Genomic DNA, 23510 nt, shown 5'->3' with positions numbered 1-23510 from the left:
GCAATTCCCTGTCATTTGAATAAATTGCCACTCAAATGACTTACTGGTCACAAACCACGAAAAACCCGGAAAAATTCCGCCAGAGTGAAAAAATATCGGATGTCGGGTCAAAGTCGGGTCAAATTTTATCAAATGTTGGCACTCTGTTGGACCTACATCGGATAACTGTAAGGTCTATGTTGGGTTTGATAGCCAAAATAAAAACAGGCCAATGATAGGTTGATGTCGGGTTAGGGTAACCAATATAATTTGGACCCCCATATATTTTGGACCCCCTGGGTCGTATTATCACAACTTACACAGATTTAATGATGAGATAACGGAAATTTTTAGAATCATTCGCTAAATAAGATTGCTCTGCACGGGCAGCAATCATTTTTTCACTGGAAATATCCTTATTTGCCTTGAAATGAAATTTTGCTAATCTCGTCATCCGTGCGAGTCATCATGTTTACAAGAAGAGAATGCGGTGCTGAGGAAACTTGCAGATGTAAACAAAAACGTTTACCATTCTAGCGCATTAAATTCGCAAAGTTCGTCTAATCAGCCTTTGGCAATCAAGTAATTAGGATGTGATCCAGCATATTCAAGCGGCAAATTCTTCCAAAATCGTTTCAAACGAGTTTAAACACCGGATGTCCAAAATATATACTGAAGAGGGTCCAAAATATATTGGAGTGTCCAAAACAGTGAAAACTGATGCTTCAAAAATCAGTTATTTTCATCAATTTTTCAGCCAGAAATAACCTTGTGGATATTTTTAACGAATAGTGGAAGCGTTTACGAACATACTAACATCATCATTATGTGTAAATAACCTCTGAATCTGTTTGATTTTGACTTAAATTAGAAATAATGTCCTCTAGGGGTCCAAAATTCAACCGTTACCCTATACGTCATCAATTATGAACAAAGCTTGAACCGTTCAACAATTAGCGAGAATCGTCCAACATTAGGATGAGCTAGCTTAAGGAAGCGTTCAACATTTGGGTAACAGACTTCCCATACAAATGTTCTATTTATTCTTAGAAAATGGAATTTAAGGGAATACAAATTCGATGGGAAGTATACGGAATGAGTGGATCTAGACGTTCACTCGATATTTTTCAACTAAAGTGGAATTATGCACGGAAAAATAAACGAAAACAAAAATGCCAGTACTAACCGTTTAACAATTGGCGAATTACCCTAATAAAAACTTCGAAAAACTGCTCGAATCCGAAGAATCCTCAAACTTCATCCGTTTTATGAGTGTGTACTATTGGTACCGTACATGCGGCAAGCCCATCTTCGGTGAACACCAATCGTGACAACTCCGATAGTTTCTCTGTGGACTTTGATGTGTGCATGAAGGATGAGATCAATGTGATATCAAAATTTGTTAGTTCCGTGTGTATTCCACAAATTTTTGCAAGCAAGTTCGTTCATGTTAATGGGGCTACACAGATGGTTGAAAACCCATGATTCGTCTGGTTTCAGTGTCTACAACGAATTTCATAGCGCCACCTTTATGCTTCTAAAGTCCTGATCTGTATACGTTGTTGAGCTAGCGGCTATATATTATACCTTAGCATGTATTGACACTTTTCCACCTGAGCACTACTTCATTTTTACCATCAGTCTATGCTGTCTCTGTAGGCTGTTCAGTCAATGAATCCGATGCGATGAAGCACTCAGCGTACGTCTTAAATGGGTTACGCCAAGTCGTGAGTACTTTGTTCAAACGCTCACATACCGTGGGTACACAGTAATGGATCACTTAGTAGTATTTTTGACCTTCAACATTCAATAAAAAGTAAAAAAAAAAACAAAAACTAAGACTTTGAAGGCAGTTTTCGATGCGTTTTGATTGAAACTTTTGATTGCCGAACCATTTGAAGTATACTGGCAGGTCATTTTCCCGTGAAAAACGAACATTTCACTGTTTACCGAATGCCTTATTATGGATCAGCTCCACAAAGTCTTACATATTATGGATCAATTTGAGCCATATTATGGATCAGTGCGTAATTACTCAAGATTCCAACTCTAATATTAAATTTGCGTTGGTAAGGCTTAACTACGCAGTGTATTGATTATTTTATTGATGGAGTACCCGATATTACAACAGGAATAAAGAGAAAACATAATAAAGTCCCGCATCCCTATACTACGCAAGAGATACGCCACTAGGGTTCAGTGATGTTCTACATCATAAGCATAATTATTACCATTCTGCGTTTCAAAACACTTGGTTTGCAAGGTTCTATGTATTGGAATGATGATTTTGGCTATTTGAGCAAAAAATATTATATCATGAGCGTTGAGCGGAGCAAAAATCAATATTTGTTTAAAATGATCCATAACAGCGTCAAACGATCAGTTTCTGGGTCACATTATGGATCACTGTTGAATGTCACGTTATTTTAATATTTGAATCCCAGAATCAAGCAAAACTTCGCCGAATAGATAGAAACATATCTTATCCAAACTGTACAAACGATTTTTATATCAAAATCGATTGATTTCGACACTATTAGAGCTTATCACTGCAGGAGTAGCTTCTTGTGGAATCCGGCTATTTTCTGGCAGTTGTGAGTAAACAACTACATCATTGCATTATAAAACATTTGATTTTCAGATTAGGCTCTTGTAAATCACTTTTTATCGCAGAAAACAAATAGGATCATGCTACAGAAATGAATTTCTTGCCGAAATATATGTTTTGAAAAAAATGTTCGCCTTTAAACATCAAAGTGATCCGTAACTGTGTGTGATCCATAACTGTGTAGGGACGGTACTATCTCGATTCCGGGTAATGCGAAAGCGGACTCTTTGGCCAAGATGGGCGCTAGGGAAGGCGATATTCACTAGTGTCCAACTGCCTTTGGCGATTTTTTTGCATTGACCCGCCAAGAAACCATGGTCAGCTGGCAACAGAAATGGGATAGATGCCCGTTTGTTTTCTTCTTCACGTTGATAAATCCCTTTTAGGACGTACCGTACCGGTCAGGCTAAGGCCGGGGTGGCCTCTGCTGTACACAGTAGCAGCCTCCATTCCACTCGGTCCATGGCTGTTTGTCTCCGGTTCCGCACTCTGCGTAGGGTCCGCAGATCGTCCTCCACTTGGTCGACCCACCTAGCTCGCTGCGCTCCACGTCTTCTTGTACCGGTCGGATGACTCTGGAGAACCATTTTAGTCGGGTTACTATCCGACATCCTGATGACGTGACCCGCCAACCGTAGCCTCCCGATTTTCGCGGTATGGACGATGGTTGGTTCTCCCAGCAGCTGATGCAGCTCGTGGTTCATTCGCCTTCTACAAGTCCCGTCTTCCATCTGCACTCCGCCGTAGAAGGTACGCAACACCTTCCGTTCGAAAACTCCAAGGGCGCGTTGGTCCTCTGCACGTAGGGTCCATGTTTCGTACCCATAGAGGACGACCGGTCTAATCAGCGTTTTGTAGATGGTTAACTTCTGCGGAGTCCAAAGTAAGAACGATTTCGTGCCACAATGCGCCTCTGAATTTCTCTGCTGGTGTCGTTGTCGGCGGTCACCAGTGAGCCCAAGTACACGAATTCTTCAATCGCCTCGATTTCATCACCGTCGATATGAATTCGGGGTGGCGGGCGCGGTGATTCCTCCCTGGAGCCCTTTGCCATGTACTTTGTCTTCGACACATTAATGACTAATCCGATTCGCCTGGCTTCACTCTTTAGTCGGATGTACGTTTCCGCCATCGTCTCAAATTTACGAGCAATAATATCAATATCATCGGCGAAACCAAGCAGCTGAACGGACTTCGTGAAAATCGTCCCACTCGTGTTTATCCCCGCTCTTCTTATTACACCCTCCAAAGCAATGTTGAACAGCAAGCACGAAAGACCATCACCTTGCCGTAACCCTCTGCGAGATTCGAAGGGACTCGAGAGTGTCCCTGATACTCGAACTACGCACATCACTCGATCCATCGTCGCCTTGATCAACCGTATCAGTTTATCCGGGAATCCGTATTCGTGCATAATCTGCCATAGCTGTTCTCGATCGATTGTATCATACGCCGATTTGAAATCGATGAACAAGTGATGTGTGGGCACGTTGTATTCGCGGCATTTCTGCAACACCTGGCGGATGGCGAACATCTGGTCCGTTGTAGCGCGTTCACCCATAAATCCAGCCTGATATTGCCCCACGAACTCTCTTGCAATCGGTGATAGACGGCAGCATAAAATTTGAGAGAGTATCTTGTAGGCAGCGCTCAGTAGTGTGATCGCGCGGTAGTTCCCGCAATCCAACTTGTCGCCCTTTTTGTAGATGGGACACACGAAGTGTCACCCATTTCCTCCTCCCAAATCTTGGTAATGACCCAGTGTAGTGCTCTCACCAGTGCTTCTCCACCGTATTTTAGAAGCTCGCTTGGTAGTTGATCTGCTCCAGCGGCCTTGTTGTTTTTCAACCGGCCAACCTCCTCCTCAATCTCTTGAAGGTCAGGGGCCGGAAGTCTTTCGTCCTGTGCACATACTCCTAGATCTGTTACCACGCCACCTTCGGTACATGCAACGTCGCCATTGAGGTGCTCATCGTAATGCTGCCGCCACCTCTCGACCACCTCACGCTCGCTCGTGAGAATATTCCCGTGATTATCTCGGCACATGTCGGCTTGTGGCACAAAGCCTCTGTGCGAGCGGTTCAGCTTCTCGTAGAACTTTCGTGTGTCCTTAGCGCGGTACAGTTCTTCCATCGCTTCGCGATCTCGTTCTTCTTGCTGGCGCTTCTTCATCCGGAAGACTGAGTTCTGCCTGTTCCGCGCCTGTTTGTAACGTGCCTCATTCGCTCTCGTACGGTGTTGCAGCGTTCTCGCCCATGCTGCATTCTTCTCGTTTTTCAACTGTTCACATTCGCCGTCGTACCAGTCGTTTCTGTGATTCGGAGTCGCGAAGCCTAGTGCTGTAGCCGAGGTACTACCTATGGCGGATCAGATGTCCCTCCAGCCATCTTCAAGTGTAGCTGCGCTAAGCTGCTCTTCCGTTGGTAGGGCCACTGCTAACTGATGCGCGTAGTCTTGAGCCACTTCTACGTTACGAAGTTGCTCGATGTTGAGCCGCGTCGTTCGACTTCGACGCGTGGTGATAACTGTCGAAAGTTTTGAGTGCATGCATACAGCGACTAAGTAGTGATCCGAATCTATATTCGCACTGCGGTATGTGCGGATGTTGGTTATATTCGAGAAGAATTTACCGTCGATTAGAACGTGGTCGATTTGATTTTCTGTTTGATGGTCGGGTGATCTCCAGGTGGCTTTGTGGATTTCTTTGCGGGGGAAGAAGGTGCTTCGGACCACCATACCACGGGAGGCTGCAAAGTTTACGCATCGCTGGCCGTTATCATTCGATACGGCGTGTAGGCTATTTCGCCCGATTACCGGTCGGTACATTTCCTCCCTTCCTACTTGCACGTTCATGTCGCCGACAACGATTTTCACGTCACGCGGCGAGCAACCATTGTATGTTTGCTCTAACTGCGCGTAGAACGCTTCTTTCTCGTCATCAGGTCTCCCTTCGTGTGTGCAGTGGACGTTGATGATGCTGTAGTTGAAGAAACGGCCCTTAACTCTCAACATGCACATCCTTGCGTTGATCGGCTGCCACCCGATCACACGTTGTCGCATCTTGCCCAACACTATAAATCCTGTTCCCAGTTCATTGGTGGTGCCACAGCTTTGGTAGAAGGTAGCCGCTCGATGCCCGTTTTTCCACACTTTCTGTCCAGTCCAACAAAATTCCTGCAACGCCACGATGTCGAAGTTGCGGGGATGTAGTTCGTCGTAGATTATCCTGTCACATCCTGCAAAACCTAGTGACTTGCAATTCCATGTTCCAAGTTTCCAATCGTAGTCCTTATTTCGTCGCGTGGGTCTTTGCCGATTGTATCGAGTCGTATTTTCTCCTATGTTATTCGCAATGGGGATTTTTACGGGTGGCTTATTGGGCCTACACCAACACTCCTGTCTCGCCGGAGGGCCATCGTGCCAGTTCTGTTTAACGTCCCAACCAACACTGGGACGACCACGCTGATGGGGCTACCACCTTGGATCTAGCTGGGCGTGGTGCAGCGTTTCTTATTCAGCCGCTGGATGCCAGAACAGACGCTGTTTGAGCCGCACCTGCTTGGTGAACAGACACTCGGATCGTACCTCCTCAATCTAGCTGAAGTCAGAAGGACAACAGTGCCCAGGCTGCACTACCAGCTAAGCACATAACTCTTAGGCTAGTTTCTCGACGAAGGACATTTTCACTTGAGACGCTGAGACATCGTAGAGGAGACGAATGTCGCCGTTATTTTCGGCTTTTTCTCCTTCGTCGGCTAGGGAGTCCGTCCACGCTTTTTTTGTCCCGTCTACATAAGCGTTTCACTTCCATCTCGAGAGCCGAATAATGCTGACGAGCTACGGCTTTGGCTCCTCGTGTTTTCGCTCTCTCTATCGCGGCTTTGGCGTTCCTTCGCTTCTCTATCTTCCTCCAGCTGGCATCTGTGATTCACTGCTTTCTCTGGGAGGCGTAGCGATGAAGGCGTTCTTGATTCTTCCACCTTCCAGAATGTCCGCAGTACTGTGCTCCAGCTCCTCGACAAAGGACATATTCATTGCAGCATCTTCTAGCCGGCGTGTGTTGAACCGGCGCCCGATTTTCTCGCCGATTAAGAGATGATGGTGTGACGCAAAGTCAGCGCAACGTTTGTTTCGCACATCAAGCAGGCTCCATCATCACCGGAAACCCATGTCACTTTGTGCACTGGTCAAAGCGGAAAGAGCGATCCTTCAATCTTGTCATTGTTGCCACAAAACTCTGCAAACAGCTCACCGTTTACGCGCATTACTCCGAGACCATGACGTCCCATGACTTGCTCTCATATAGTCTGAGTTGTTGAAACCTACCTCCGCATTAAAGTCGCCCATGGGGAGGATCTTGATATCACCTTTTGAAATCTTATCCAATACAATATTCAGTTGGCCATAAAAGTTCTCTTTGTCTTTGTCATGTAAGAAATCTAAAATTTCTCCACGAACTTAGTAACTAATATGATTTTTTTACGAGAATACGATTGCTTGCCTAAGCTTGCATGTAACAGACGAGCCCTTTAAGCTCATCTGCACACATGTTCAGATGAGCGAAGCTCAATTCTACAAAAACAACGGAAAAACTGCCTAACGGAATTCAGTAAAACCTCCCCTTTGTTGTTGTGGTGACGAGTGTCTTCACTCGTTTACCTTAATACAATGCACTCGCGCGCATTCATGCTCCTACGTGGAGACACATCAGCCGACCGACTGTGCGCAGCGCAACAGAAGAATAGTCAGTCTAATATACACACTCGCGCTTGCAAGACGCGGCTACCACAAGTGGCGACGAGGATGAAAAGTAAAATCAAGTTCTACCGCGTAAAGTTCGCGTTTTTGATTCGTTTTTGATTGATATAATTTTGCTTATATTCTGTGCTAGTATATCGCAAAGTGACTGAGCAATTTAGTTGCATTGGAGTGAAAAAAAATACCATGTGATTGGAATACAAAGGAGAAAAAAATGGTATTTATTGGTGAAAAATGCAAATAGATTGGGAAGAAATGAAAAAAAAATAATAATTAAAAAAAAAAATCAATCGTGAAAAGTGAAGAAAGAAAGCTAATAGTGTGAAGAGTTTTGATTTTCCAGCAGGCGAAAAAATGAAAGCAACGATGTGACGCCGCTTGTAGCGTGGGTACTTTGTGCAGAAAAAAGTGTTGACCTTGAGTCATTGTTCCATGCGCGCGGCATGGGGGAGTGTTTTTACAGTGAATGTGCTAGTGATCAACCGCGGGGGATCAATGTTACACAGATCGTGCAAATGTGTGTCTGTTTCTGCTGGATGAAGGTGGTAATTGGAATTACTGCAAGATGCGGTGATGTGGTACGGTGATACCGTGGAAGAACACAGTGAGTATATTCATTGTAGCGTCGGCGTTGCTCCAGATGCACTGGCGCGATGAAGGATGTGTGCTGTTTTTTTACTGCGAGGTATGTAGGTATTATCAATTCGGTTGATTCGTATCTAAAGTGAAAGAAAGGTGCAATCGAACACAGTCTAATTTTGTGAGCGCCCATTATTGCACCAAAATCTTTGAAGACATCGTGATTAAATTCACTACTGATAAAAGATAGTACTTTGAAATATTGTGATTAAATTCACTCCTGGTATTATAAAATCTTTTTATTGAGTGCTGCTATGTTAATATAAAAAAATGCCATTCTTCAAGTTTCCAGCACCTATTGGACCGGTTTGGTCTGTATAGTTCAGGAATGTACACTCCGTTTCTTTTTCTGTATATGTACTCGCAGAAGTTAGTCGATTGTTTATTGAAAACACCAACTGAATAAGCATGTGCGTAGTACATTTGATGAAGAAATGAGTTTCTTATAAGCCGCAGCTTCTTTTACAATCCATAGAATGCATAAATTACACTGATGGTAGAAAGAAAAACACCTAATTTCGATATCTGCCGTTGGGTTTGACGCTTTCGGTTTGTTGCGGATGGTGCATTCTAGCTATCACTCCACACATACAGTTGGAAATTATCATGCCATCCACAAATATAAAAAAGTCCAGACCTTAAGACAATCGTACCCAGTTTAATAAACTTTCAACGTTACATGACACTTTTTTGATTTTGAACTTAATTCAACAAATACTCCATAAAGTCCATAATTTAGCTCAAGTGACCAGCGGTTTTTTATGCAGTTTGTTCAAAGCTAGAGGTTGTATTTAGTGGTTGATTGCATCAACGGATTTCAATAGAACTCACCAAGTAATCGCGATATTTCTGACGAATTTTCCTCACCTTCCGAATGTAGTGCATGTCATGTATTTAAACATTTTGATGGAGTTTATCGTTAGTACATGGTGCAGGATTCAGTTGGTTTGTGATTCACGAGAAGTGCGTGAAGGATGTTGTGATTGGATTCACTGAACACATATGGAAGGTACTTGTGATTAAGATAATAAGAAGAACGTGACACGCATTGAGAGGACTGTGATTAAATTCACTAAGAGCAAGACGATGTTGTGATTAAGCTCACTAGAAAACTACGGATAGGTAACAGTCATGTGATTAAATTCACTAACAATATGGTGAAATCGGCTAATTGAGTCACTGAGAGAGCTCATGGGACCAACTGTGATTAAATTCACTGACTGACCGCCTGAGTACATAAAGAGTTGTGATTAAATTCACTTACATGCGGAAGGAGAAAGAAGTGTATTGAATAAAGAGTACAACAGAGATATTTGAGTTCACGGAGGATGAGGGAGCACATATAAGCTATGTATGAGGCTGGGAGAGGGGCTGTTCAGCCAGATCCTGCCGAGAGAGTCTTGGTTCAAGTTCTGGTCCCAAGGAAGATCTTTTCATTTTTTCGCTCAACTGAGACATACATTATTTCTTGATATTTGCTACACGAGTGCAAATAGTAAAGCGAAACACTGAGGTGGTCAGCGTCAAAGGGAGAAATAAACATGGAAGATAATGATTTCATGATTTCATGATTTCAAGGGACCCGAGGCGGTAAACGCACGTGTATTCAGCATGATCATGCTGAGGGTGACGGGTTCGATTCCCGGTCGGTCCAGGGTCTTTTCGTAAAGGAAATTTGCTTGACTTCCTTGGGCATAGAGTATCTTCGTGCCTGCCACACGATACACGCATGCAAAATGGTCATTGGCAGAGGAAGCTCTCAGTTAATAACTGTGGAAGTGCTCATAGAAGCTGAGAAGCAGGCTTTGTCCCAATGAAGACGTTACGCCAAGAAGAAGAGAAGATAATGATTTCACAGGCTGGCATCAGGAAAAGGGCAGAATTGTTTTTCATATCATATCTTGGTTTGAATTTTAGGTGGTGCTTTTGTGCTAGAGGATGTTATCAGGATAACCATACCATTAAGGGGCCACTTGTTATGAAATTAGCGCAGTTTTGTTCCTTTGCTAAGTTGGTAGCCGGACAGAGTTTGGTGTATTCATTGTTTCTCTCATGTATTGTCCTGGTAGCTGCTTCGTTTCGGCGGTTTAACGAGAAAAGGATTGAACAGTTCAATGGATCAAACTGGATATATGATTGCTTCAAATGTGAAATTAGTGTCAAGTCCAAGCACACATATTTTAATCCAGACTGGTACCACGGTGTACAACATTTAGAAGGTGAAAAAATCCGAAAAGCTGACACTTCTTGATGACATAAATCAAATCGTTCAAAGACGTGAACAAAATGATCTAGTACATCAATTTGATCAACGTAAAAGGACGATAAGAACGACGACACATGTTTACGTCAGAAATTTGTGTGTACATAGTACTGCCTGTCTTGTGATCTTGTATGCCGTTGCTGGCAATATGAGTGTTGATATAGGATCTTATGATATTGCACAATCCAAATGCATGTGTTGTAGTGACTTGTTTCCATATTCCATGTGTTAAGAATTTATGAGTACTTTCAAAACGTTTTGTTTTGTTCTCCCGTATATAGATTTCTTGCATTAGGTTTCGTGAGACTTTTCTTAACCTTCCGTAACTCGCGCGGTTGACTACCTCCGTCAGCACCACGCTCATGCTGAGTACAAAAAGCGAGATTTTTTCAACGTGTTGTACAAAATACAACAGCGCGATCGCTCGTGGGTTAACAACTCAATATGATGGTACAGGCTCACATCTTTATTGATGAAGTACTCTGCTTGACAAATGCTTTAGTCAGAGTGAAAGTTGATGGAGTGAAGTGATATTGTTCTGCAGTTGAAACGGATTTAACAGCGGTCTGATCAAGGATGTGTTCACACAAAGTGAGCTCTGCCCCTGGGAAATGTCCGTTTGTAGCCTAAGGTATTCAATGGGTCTGTTTGGTTTGATGCGCAGTATTGTTACATATTAGACAAGTGTTTCAAGTTTGAATGTAAGGAGTGATTTGATTAAGTGGAGAGAGTTTTGCTTGAAGCCGCGTTGTTTGGAGTTGTTGTACCAAACAGTGCCCAGGACTCTGTTAGGAGTGTGATTAGTTGTATCGGTCCTATGATCGAATCAGTGGATGAGCGAGTGTTCGGCAAGACTTAATCGTAGTTTCCTTGGACTTCTTAAGTGTGGAATGTCTTCGCATGCAGTTGCAAGTTTGTCATTGGAGGGAGATCTTAGGTGACGTATAGGTGGTCGAGCACTCACTTTACTGAGAAGCAGACGATGTCCTAGTTGGTGCGTTGCGCCTTGAGGAGGAATTAAAACGTTCAGGGTAGGTCGGTGCAACATGGTGAGGACTTGTGATTAAATTCACTGAAAGCGTGCCGTTGTGATTAAATTCACTGAGGATGTTCAAGAAGCAGTGGATTCGATTACAGGAATCCATTATGGAGGATGGTAAATGTGGTAATTAAATTTACAGGGATGAACATCATCCGTTCTACCTAAGGGTGTCTTGAGGAAGAAATACAGTAAAGCGGGATTGATTCTATTGCGAGAAGGTGTGTTTCAGAAAGTCGGGTTACAAAGTGCATGGTGGTGCTGCGGGGTTGTGCTGAAATGAGATCTAGCAGCATACTTTGGATGATCAACATGAGAGCTGCACTGCAGTGGTCACATATTAGAAGAGTGACTATCGGAAGAGGTGTTCAATGGGAAAACAAAATATGACGTTATTTTCATGCCAGGTTGCTCACATGAAAGATTTTTGTGATTGCAAAGAATATTCGTAGTATCATGGTCGTACGGTTGGGTTCGATTCACGTGTTGATGTTTTTGCATATACAAGAGAACATTCAGTGCAACTGAAAGCGTTTGACTACGACAAATGAAGAACAGACCCATAATTCAAAGATAACTTATAAAAAGTAATTATTCATTGAAAGGAGAAGTCTTTCGAGGAAGTCGTATATTCGGAACCTATGAGGAGTAAGGGGAGCAACTGCTCTGCCATGCTAAAATACCTTTAGAGTAGTTTAACACTGTGTGGTCATGGTTATTTGCGTAATCATTGGTCAGATGCTGATTGGTGTTTAGACAGGAGAGTGCCACGGTGCCACATTTTGATAAGTCGTACAAGGCCAGCCGATTGTGTCCTTGATTAGGGGACACACTTCATTATATGGGGGGAGAGACGGAGCCGGTCTGCAGAAACTTGAAAGTATTGGTCTGGCGACAGCCTCATGATTACCTGAAGGATGGTGGCGTGCGGATCAAGGGAATCATAGAAAATTCATGGAGTACTAGTAGGTGTACTTTATTCATGGAGTGTGGCATCGAATCACTACATTAAGTTCATGATTATCCCATATGGCGTTAAGACGATTCTAACACTCGACATTTCAAGGTTCATTCGGACTTTAGAGAACTGTAAGCCAATGCGCAAATTCAGATTATAGAAAGGGGGATGTGGTGACGAGTGTCTTCACTCGTTTACCTTAATACAATGCACTCGCGCGCATTCATGCTCCTACGTGGAGACACATCAGCCGACCGACTGTGCGCAGCGCAACAGAAGAATAGTCAGTCTAATATACACACTCGCGCTTGCAAGACGCGGCTACCACAGTTGTTATATCATCAAATAGCCATCCGTGAACCTAGTGAGGTTGTAATAACAATCCCAGACCAGAAGCTCATTCACACCTTCCACTCGTATGCTTTTCATGTTCCAAAATAGCCGAAAAACCGACCGAATTAATACCCCATCTTCTACCAGGGGGGCTACTGTAGCACACCTATCAATTATCATTTTCGTGTTTTGACCACCGTCGAAAGTGCAAGTGAATCATTTGTTATGCGCCCGCGAACGCAGTGTGGAATACGGGCGAACACCCGTGTAATGTATGCACGGCTATGCACTAATAATTTAATAATCTTATTTGTTGTTGCCTTTTGTTTTCATTTTCGGCACGCGGGACATAGTCCGGTACTGTTCCGCGATTTCGTAACCATCCGTAGGGGAGGGTAGCCTAGTTTTTTTTTTCGAGAAAAGGCACTCCACGAAATGAACTTGAGCTATGTGGCATATTATGTGAAATGGCGTTCCGGAAAATTTTATACCGGGATAAGTAATACCATGTGTTTTTGTAAGCAAATTAAATTTCCCAAGTTTCTAGAAACCGTTTCATTTTATTTGAAAATATGTCATTGTTAAATTGGTCATATAATATAGGAAAAAAAGGGAACATTCCTAGAAAATGTCGTTTTTGGGAAACAGTAATTCCAGGACATCGGTTTACAGGAAAACACGTGTCATCTTATGTATTTTTTAAACATAACATGAAAAAATGCACACAATTATCTCATTGTTAACTACATTCCCCTAAACATACTAATGCCCATTTATTGATTTGCTGTTTTTTTTCAGGTTCTTCAGCAGCTCGAAACAGTCAGAAATGCACAGCAGCAGTTGTTGAGCATGTGGCAGCACAGGAAGACAACGTTGGATCAGTGCTTCCAGCTAAGGCTGTTCGAGCAAGACTGCGAGAAGATGTTCGACTGGATTCTGCACAACCGCGATGTGTTCCAGGAGACGTACGTGGTGATCGGTCACAATTACGCGATGGCCAAGAAAATCCTGGACGACCATCAGCGGTTTGCGGTTACCTCGCGGAACGTTTCGTCCAACATCAACCGGATACTGGCCGTGGCGGGGAACCTGATTGAGAGTAACCATTACGCTGCCCAGCATATCCGCACGCTAGCGACTCGGCTCGACAAAACATGCAAGGATTTTGTTACGACGCTGGACGAGCGGACGGCAGTCCTTTCACTTTCGGTGGTCTTTCACCACAAGGCGGAACAGTATACGGATAGCGTGACCAGCTGGGCAGCGGCCTGTGAAGCTACCATCCCAACGCCCACGAACGTGGAAAGCTTGGAAACGGCCATCCGGACACATCAGTCGCTGTACGAAGCCATGTGCCAGGCCTACACGGAAGTGCATTCCACCAGCAAAAAGCTCCTGTATCAGTTGGACCATCTGGTGCAGGTATGCAATCAGCCGCCGGCTGTCAATACGAGGAAGAATGTGAGTATTTTGTTTCCAGCTTCATTTATTATGTTTAAGAAAAACTTTCCAGCTATTTCGATTAAAAAATAACACATGGACTTTTTCCCGTTTCAGGATAACAATCACTTCAACGGTGGCAATCCGGCGGCTGACTATAGCGAAGGTGCGTCTCACGTTCTGGCAGTAATTCACCAAATACTCGGCCATCACCGAGCCCTAGAAAGCAAGTGGCACGCTGGGAAGCTTCGGCTGCACCAGAAGCTGGCTCTTCGGTTGTTCCAGGAGGACGTGAAGCAGGTGCTCGATTGGCTGCAGAATCACGGAGACGTGTTCCTACGGAAGAATCGTGGCATTGGGAAGAGTTTGCAGAAGGCTCGAATATACCAAACCAGTCACGAACACTTCGAGAATGTCGCACAGAATACCTATCGGAATGCGGAAAAACTACTGGCGGCTGCTGAGGAACTGGCGCGATCCGGTGAAGTAGCGCCGCAGGAAATTTTCTCCGTGGTTAGAGAGCTGGAAACCAATGTGGCATCGTTTGCGGAGAGAGTTGAACAAAGGCGAAGACGATTGGATCTAGCGGTTTTGTTCTACACTAACGAGAAGGAAATCGCTGTCTGGTCGGAACAACTGCACACCGAAATGGCAAACGAAGAGTCTATGGAACTCGCGAATGAAACCCTCGAAGGAACCGAGCGTTTGTTGGAACAGTGCAAGGAGCAGGAGGAGAATACACTGAAAACCTGTATTCAAGCCATTGCCCAAGGCGAAGCCCTGCTTCAAGAACTGAGAACCATCGAAGAGGAGGATTCGTCCGGTTCGCTTACCGCAGTGCAGAATGCTCTAGAACGGATACAGAAGAACCGCCTTGAGTTGGAAAATCTGTGGCAAGCCCGGAAAATGAAGTTCGATATGTATCTGCGATTGCGGATATTCGAACGAGACGCTCTGGAAGTCAGCTCCCAGCTAGAAATGTGGGCCGAAGAGTTGCAGCATACGGACGTATCCAGGGATTTCCAGAAAACCGAGCAAGTTCTTCGGTTGCACAACGAATCGGTCAGCCAGATGCAAACCACCACCTATCAGATGATCAACACTGGCCAGGAACTGATGCAACTGTTCGAATCGTCCGGGGTCCTAATAATGGCCGATCCGCACACGAATGCCCAAACCAGGGTGCAGTATTTGTTGGAATTTTTGCACGACCGTGAACTGGATTTGGAGGATTTGGCCGAGGCAAAACGAATAAAATTGGAGCAATCGATGCAGCTGTGTCACTTTCAGAACGACGCCAACCAGGTGATCTCGTGGATTCGGAATGGGGAGGCTATGCTGATGGCCAATTTTTCCATCCCGAATAGCTATCAGGAGGCGGAGCAGCTGCGGAAGGAGCACGAACAGTTTCAGGTAAGTTGTATTATGTGAAATAGGGTATTCCCTGTTAAATTGATTCCTTTTACCTTGAACGAATCCAAAAAACCATTATGAATTGTAAAATACGGCTAACTCATATTGTTAGCTTTTTGTGGAAGAAATATTAATTTAGAAGTTTTCGGCTTTCACCAAAATGAACAATATTTAGCACTGCATGCACAATAAAATAAAAATCTTGATACGCTGCATGGTCCATGTCTCGTGTAGGGAAGATTGGATAACCAACCTCGGTGATACCATTGGTTTTAGCCTGACAAGAAAGAGGTGATTGTTTCTGCAAACCTGAGCTTCTGTTCTTCAGGGAGAGCGCCTCTGAACAGTGTATGTTCCCCCATGCTAGAGGCGGCTGATCGCCGTGTGAGGACCAGGAAAGGGCTTTTAGAGCAATTGCGCACTCTAATCTTAAAAAATAATTGAAACGTTCAATGCTCGCCAGGTCACTCTTTGCAACATACCTTGCCAACCGTAGCCTTCCGGCATTTGCAACTACAGGTCGGAATCGATTATCCGGAGTCAGGTTCTGGCGCTTCCCAACATAATACCTCGGAAACGAAATGCTGCAAGAAGCTGAAATTTTGACTGATCACTAACCAAAGTTAGGTAGCTTTAACAACATGTCAAAATTTCAGCTTTATAGAGCAATCCGTTTCCCGGATACATATTTGAGAACCAGCAGCACCCGACTCCGGATAATCGAGTCCGACCTGTATCTGAATACCGAGTTTGATGTAGAGCGCCACACACCCTTCTCCTGCACGCCACCGAAGATCGTCCTTAGCACTCGTCGCTCTAACTCTCCAACATAATTGGAGGTCGTCCTCGAGCATGGATCATTCCATTGTGTACTTTTGAATTTCTCGAGGATTTGCCGTACGATGACGACCTGGTCGGTTATCGGCATGCCACCGGTTACGCCGTTTTGGAAACTTGCCACGAGCTCATTTGTTTTAGGCGACAGGCGATGGAAGATCTGAGATCGCATTCGAAATGGTCGCATTTCTTGTGAATAGGGCAGATTACCCCTTCCTTCCACTCATCGGGTTCGGTTTGCATGAGACAAATGATTCTTAATTATTTCAGCAGTGACAACCTTCCTTACCAACTGATTTGGTGGTTTTGAGCTGGTAAATGACATTCATAATTTCCCTCGGCGTGGGAGTTGGACAATTTCTGTCCTTTGCCGCACTGACGTAGCCGTTTCCTCTGTTGCTTTGGTCTCCCGCGTCTACGTTCTTCACGTCATTCAGGTGAGCTTCGAAGTACTGTTTTCACCTTTTACTCACTTTCCGTCCGTCCGCCAAGAGGCTCCCATCCGTATCCCTGCATATTTCGGCTCGCGACACAAAGCCGTTACGGGATGCGGTCGAATATTCGTTTCGCCGAATAGGTGATACAATTTATAAGTATTCCTCGGTATTATCACTAGTCTTGGACATACTATTTTATCTAATCTTCCATCCCCAAGGCATGATAATATTCCACTAAACAATCGTTTGGTATATATCCGTTAGCATTACTGTATACTGTCTATGATCGCATAACTGTCCCATATGAATAGAAAACCCAGCAAAGATGGAACTGATATGCGATCATGGGCAGTATAGTTCTCATCATGACCATTGAATCGACCGTTCTTCAAATTATGTAGGGTGGGGCGGGGCAAGATGGGTCACCTAAGGATGGATCACCATAACTTTGTAAACACAAATCGTATTGGTTTGTATTCGTCCGCTACTCTTTAATACACTAGTTAGCTATGCTAAAAGTCAATAAAAAGTTCATTAAATACAAAATATGATGGAAAATAAGCAGTTTTAAAAAGTGATCGATTTTGCGCCGTGAAAAAAGTGCGGGGCAAGATGGGTCACCTTTTAAGTAATTTACATTTTCTCAACGAAAAACGGCAATATATAAGATTTGTTCAGTATTCATATATACTCCATATCCATACTGAGTAAACAAAAGCTACTAGTAAAAATTTTATAAGTTTATTTAGAAAATAAAAGACTTTACGATTTGAGTGGTCCTAAGACGACTTGAAAATCGATGTTTTCACTAAAAAATTATCATAATTTTATGTTATAATTTTAGGCGTTCATTCCGCTTGATTGAAGTGAGTTATGAGATAGTCTTCTAATAAAAAATAAATAACTTTTGAATGATACAAGAATACGCCCAAAATTGAAGGTGACCCATCTTGCCCCGCGGTGGTTTATATGGAGAATATATGGAATGTAGGGGTAGGCGGGGCATTATGGACACTCTAAGGTTTTTGCCAACTTTACCTGGCAAGATGTCAAAAAAGTTTAGTTTCTTGATACATGTATCCTTTTAAAGTCTATTTAGCATCTATTGCATAAGAATGCTCACGAAGAAAAATGATTTATCCACTTCAAAAAATGTTTCGAAAAATGTTAGTTTTTCATGACCGTCTTCAAGCATACGGGGCAGAATGGACACCCCCATGGGGCAATATGGACACCATGAGACTTTTACGAATTTCGTACATTATTTACACCTATAAAGTCATTTCATTACAAAACAATTATTATGGATGAATAATATGCCGAAGTAGTTCATTTTTGTTCAATTTATTTTATATTCAGGCTGTTTTGGATAAAGCTTCGTTTTTGTCGGCATGTACAGCTGTGCCTAGAACAACTATTTTCCACTGTTGTCGTTTTTTGGCCAATTTGTTTCACCCTATGTCTACTATAGTGAACATTTAACCGGAAATGTACTGAAATCGAAGAATTTGGTTGGTTTGTGATTTAGCTTATATTTTTCCCTTGCCGCTTTTTTCAAAAAGGTGAGTGTCCATTTTGCCCCGGCAGCAGAAGATATTTCCAAACTTGATTTTTGATATAATAAAGAAGAAAATATAAACATGTTAAGCATGTAGATACAGCAAAACTACTTGCATGTGTTCTAGAAATATCAGGTTTTAATCGACCTGCAATAAATTAATCACTAAATCTTATTTTAGATGGTGTGAAAATTATAATTTCCATGCACAAAAAACGGAGGACGCAACTTTTTCGTGTAAAATCAAGTATAATTTTAATTTCGAATGTTTCTTTCCTGAAACTACGTTTTAGACAAATGGACTATATTCTCCATTCAAAAAAGTTCGCATATTTCAAAATATTGAGGGTGTCCATTCTGCCCCGGGTGTCCATAATGCCCCGCCTACCCCTATCGCATAAGAAAAATGGCTAAAAACCATTTTATTTTTAATTTTCCATGAGAGTGAATAATTTTTCAATCGATACCAATCAATACTAAACTTTTGTATATTCATGCTGGTCACCTAACAAAATTATTAACATAATCAAAACATGAGTAATGCGCTCATAAATGGCACTGACCCATCTTGCCCCGTCCCACCCTAATATGGGCATGATGCAAAATTGTATTACGCCAAATGGTTACTTGCAAAATATGTTTACTGGTAATCAGCAAACTTTGCTGATTTTTGGGGGTTTGGTACGTTTGGCGTAAGGCCGTTTGGCATAATGTCATTTGGCATAAAGACGTTTGGCATAAAGGACACTTGGCATAAAGGACATTTGGCATAAAGTACGTTTGGCATAAAATGATTTCAGTAAAAAGTGAACTACATACTTAACGTAAAAGAAGGATAAGCATACAAAAGAAGGATAATACATTATAATGCATTAATTTCTATGGATATAATATGCAGACAAGGATGATTTGCTGGAAAGAACCATTACCGGAATCTAAACTGCTTGTATCGATGAAGAACAGCCTACATATATACAAAAGAAGGAACATTCCCCTTCCGAAAAAAAATCAAATTCATGGAAGCAAAAGGTTATTTCGAAAATAAGAGATCCAATATAATGCACCAACAACAAATTTGTCTTCTTTCCCTTGAAGGCTGTTCTTTAATTTTTCTCCAGAGGGAAAATATTATTATTATTATCTTTATTATCGAGACTTTCAGCCGATGGCTGGTTCATCTCCGAAAGAGGGAAAATATATTTCACATATTCTTTATGCCAAACGTCCTTTATGCCATTCGTCCCTTATGCCAAATGTCCTTTACGCCAAACGTCCTTTATGCCAAATGTCCTTTATGTCAAACGTCCTTATGCCAAATGTCCTTATGCCAAACGGCCTTAGCCAAACGTACCAGACCCATTTTTGGCGTGCTGATTGTATTCAGCAATACAAATTACTGAGTATCAGTAATTATTTTTCAACTTGCTGAACCATCCAGCAATTTTGACAGTTGATCAGCAAAGTTGTGCTGAAATTCAGCAAAAATGTTGCTGAAATTGAGCAATTTCTTTTTCTGATTTTTGGCGTGCTGGAAGCAATTCAAAAATTTTTGTGTGTGGGTATAATGGTTACCCTTGTCTGAAAAACGTTTAAAATGTTAAGACCATCACACACAATGTATAACGGAAAGATTAAAAACACTTTTTCTCCGTTTTAGGTCGCCATTGAACGGACCCACACTTCAGCCGTGCAAGTAAAATACCGTGCCGATGCCCTGATGAACGCGAACCACTATGACCCGCAAAGCATAAAGGACATTGCCGACGAGGTTACGAAAAAATGGCAAAAGCTAGTCACGTGCGCCGAAGAGCGCCACAAGCTGGTAACGGCTTCGTTGAACTTCTTCAAAACGGCCGAGCAGGTTTGCAGCGTGCTGGACAGTTTGGAGAAGGAATACCGCCGCGAGGAAGACTGGTGTGGAGGAGGCGGATCGACCGACAAGGGTCAACAGATAGTGCAATTGATATCGAAACACCAAGAGCAGAAGGAAGCTTTTCTGAAGGCTTGTACCTTGGCTCGACGAACGGCCGAAACATTCCTCAAGTATGCGGCACGATCGCTGCAATTCTATCATATAAAAACGACTGTAAATAGCGAATCTCGGGTGAAGTCAATACTGGATAAGCTGTTGACGCAGGAAACGCAGGTTCTCGAGTACTGGACCCAGCGTAAGAAGCGTCTGGATCAGTGCCAGCAATTTGTTCTGTTCGAACGATCTGCCAAGCAAGCAATCGAATGGATCCATGACACTGGGGAGGCCTATTTGTCCTCTCGGAACAATAAACTGTGCAGTAGTAGAGAGGAGACTGAAGTGCTTCTAAGGGAGCACAACGAGTTCAAGGGAACGGCAAAGGAAACGCGGGAACGTGTCAAGCTGCTAATTCAACTGGCTGACTCCCTGGTGGAGAAAGGGCATGCCCATGCCAGTTCGATCAAACAGTGGGTGGCGACCGTGGACAATCGCTACAAGGACTTCAGCAGCCGGATGGAACTCTATAGGACTAATTTAGAAAAATCGCTTGGCCTACCTGGAGTACAGCAACAAGATGACAATAATAGTAGTAGTAGTTGTAATAGTAGTGGTAACAGTAGCCTTAGCTGTAAGTCCATTTCCTCGTCCACGTCATCCGTCTCAACGACGGCTTCGTCCACCAGCGGCATTTCCTCAGCTTCTTCCACGACAGCGACCGGAGGCAATTCCGTGCTCGAATACCGCCATTCTGATCCCTCGCTGGAAACGAAGCTTAATGCGGCTGCGGCCGGGCCCGGTGCGGTTGGCGTTCCCAAAGAAATGAACGAGGAAAAACGGAAATCCGCTCGGAAGAAAGAGTTCATCATGGCCGAACTGCTTCAAACCGAGCGCACCTACGTCAAAGATCTCGAAACATGTATCAATGTGTTCGTCAACGAACTGAAAAGTGGCGTCAATGTGCCACCCAGCTTATTAGGCAAGGAACACATTCTGTTTAGCAACATTGTAGATATTTACCAATTCCACGAGAAGATATTTCTCAAAGAGCTAGAAAAATATGAAACCATGCCGGAGGACGTCGGCCACTGCTTCGTCACGTGGGCGGCCAAGTTTGACATGTACGTGTATTACTGTCAGAACAAACCCCAATCCAACGACTACATGGTGCAGTTCGGTGGATCTTATTTTGACGAAGTGCAACGAAAACATAACCTAGAACACTCGCTACCGGCGTTCCTAATCAAACCCGTGCAACGAATCACCAAATATCAGCTGCTGCTGAAAGATCTCCAATCCTGTTGCGACGAGGGCCAAGGCGAGATCAAGGACGGCCTCGAAGTGATGCTGAATGTGCCGAAGAAAGCGAACGATGTGATGCATTTGAACCTGCTGGAAGGGTGTGATGTGCCGTTTGATAATCTCGGGGACGTTGTCCTGCAAGATTCCTTCCTGGTGTGGGATAACAAACAGATTTTGATCAAGAAAGGTCGCGAACGGCACGTGTTCCTGTTTGAGATGTATATTCTATTCTCGAAAGAGGTCAAGGATACCAATGGAGTGGTGAAGTACATCTACAAGAGCAAACTGCTAACATCCGGTGAGTACGGTTTGTTTAATTTGCCTTGTTCATTTCATAAGTTATGGCGCGCTTGATGATCCAATGGCCACGGATTCTAGTTTTTATGTGAATAGTCTTGGATTCAATGTCTGATCCGTCTTGTTTCTTCTGATTTTATCCTTCATAATTTTCTCCGCTTATCTAATCTCTTCGCATGTACACTCCCGTTCAAAAGTTTGGGGTCACCCCCTCAAAAACATGTCATTTTTTAGGCCCATATCTCCGCCAATTTGCGTCCGATTTCAAAACCCTAGGTTTCATTCAAAAGATAATAAGTCAAAGAAATGTTTAACATGATTTAAAAGAAACTTTTTCAAAAAAAATTGTATGTAAACTTAACCCAAAGTTGCCAAATTTTCTAAAAAATGAATATAAACTTACGGCAGTGTCGCTGGAAGTTGGGTCGACCAAATTTTAAGATGAGAGCGATAATATGACCCATTTTCTATTAGCTTTCAACTGCTTTTTACAGAACTTAGCTAAAAAAATCTAGAAAAAAAGTTATTAAGTAAATTAATCCTTGATGTCATCGACCAAAAGTTTGGGGTCACCCCTCAATATGATGTATCGGCCTAAAGTTTGGGGTCACTTTCGTAAAACATGGAAAAGTGATTTGGTGATATCTTCGTCATCTGTAGTTCAATTTTAATAATTTTTGGCTCATTTCAAAGATAATTAACTAAATTTACGTTTGATGTCTTCAACTTAACGTATTTAACGATTTTTGTATATAAAAATGTTATGTAAAGTTAGCACATTTTACCACGCCTCAAAAAATGAGGCAACTTTACGTTAAGTTTTAGTATGTAAATTTCAACAAATATCCCTGGCCAAGTTCGCAGGGGTTGACGGTATTAGAGTGAAGGAGTTTCATTTTGATTATTGTAATGTAGGTAGTGTTCTTTAGTGAAACATATCACCTTTTTAACACTTTAATGCGCCTCCAACGGTTCATCACGAACCGGCTGCTGCAGATGGAGTATGGCTGATCATATGTATCAGACATGCTCGATAAACACGGAGGAACCGCCGGGGCTCAGTAGAGTCTATTCCCAAGCAATAGTTCCAAGTCGGTTGGATTTGAGAAGGTTTTGATGATCGTTACAAATCCTAATAAAAGTATTATAGGATTTGTGACAGGTTTTGGAACCTTTTACAGCCAGCTGACTTCAAAATGTTGTTTGGGCTCTGTTTCCCACGTTTCTCGGTTGATTTTGAGCAGTAATTTATTGATGTCATAGTCACTTTTTCGAATTTTCACAATGTTAGTTGGTCATATTTTCTTTAAATAAAGCAATTAAAATCGACCGAAGAATCAATAGTGGGAAAGAGATTTGCAGCACTTAATTGTGCTGATAGATTCGAAGCTAACGTGCGAACACTTAAACGCATTGTTGACGTCAATGCGTTCGACGTGACATTTTGGACAAAAACTGACTGCTTTTTATTAACTGAACAACGTTACTTGTGTATGACCAGGTTGACATTTCTAGGCTACGCTTGAGAAAATGACATGGTTTATCTAGGAAGGACCGATAGGACAATTGAACGAATTTGAATATTTTTCATAGTATTTGTAGCGGGATGAAAGTTGACATGAAATCTCTATTATTTTAAAATTTTATTGCAATCAACTGACCAACTTTGCGTATTTTTGT

The 23510-nt window shown here is 42.8% G+C and overlaps 1 protein-coding gene across 1 annotated transcript in view; it reads left to right on the top strand.

The window, feature by feature from the left end:
• LOC109430601 (triple functional domain protein) overlaps window positions 1-23510 on the top strand; it is a gene marked incomplete in the record, with an annotated part of 231873 nt that overhangs the window by 62642 nt on the left and 145721 nt on the right. Inside the window, 3 exon segments of the mRNA XM_062852125.1 lie at window positions 13376-14038; window positions 14135-15430; window positions 19920-21831. Coding sequence (XP_062708109.1) covers window positions 13376-14038; window positions 14135-15430; window positions 19920-21831 — 3871 coding nt within the window.

The sequence above is a fragment of the Aedes albopictus genome, chromosome 2, assembly GCF_035046485.1.
Source record: "Aedes albopictus strain Foshan chromosome 2, AalbF5, whole genome shotgun sequence".
Lineage (NCBI taxonomy): Eukaryota > Metazoa > Arthropoda > Insecta > Diptera > Culicidae > Aedes > Aedes albopictus.
The sequence above is the reverse complement of the archived record's forward strand: the minus strand, read 5'-3'. Positions and strand labels throughout refer to the sequence as shown.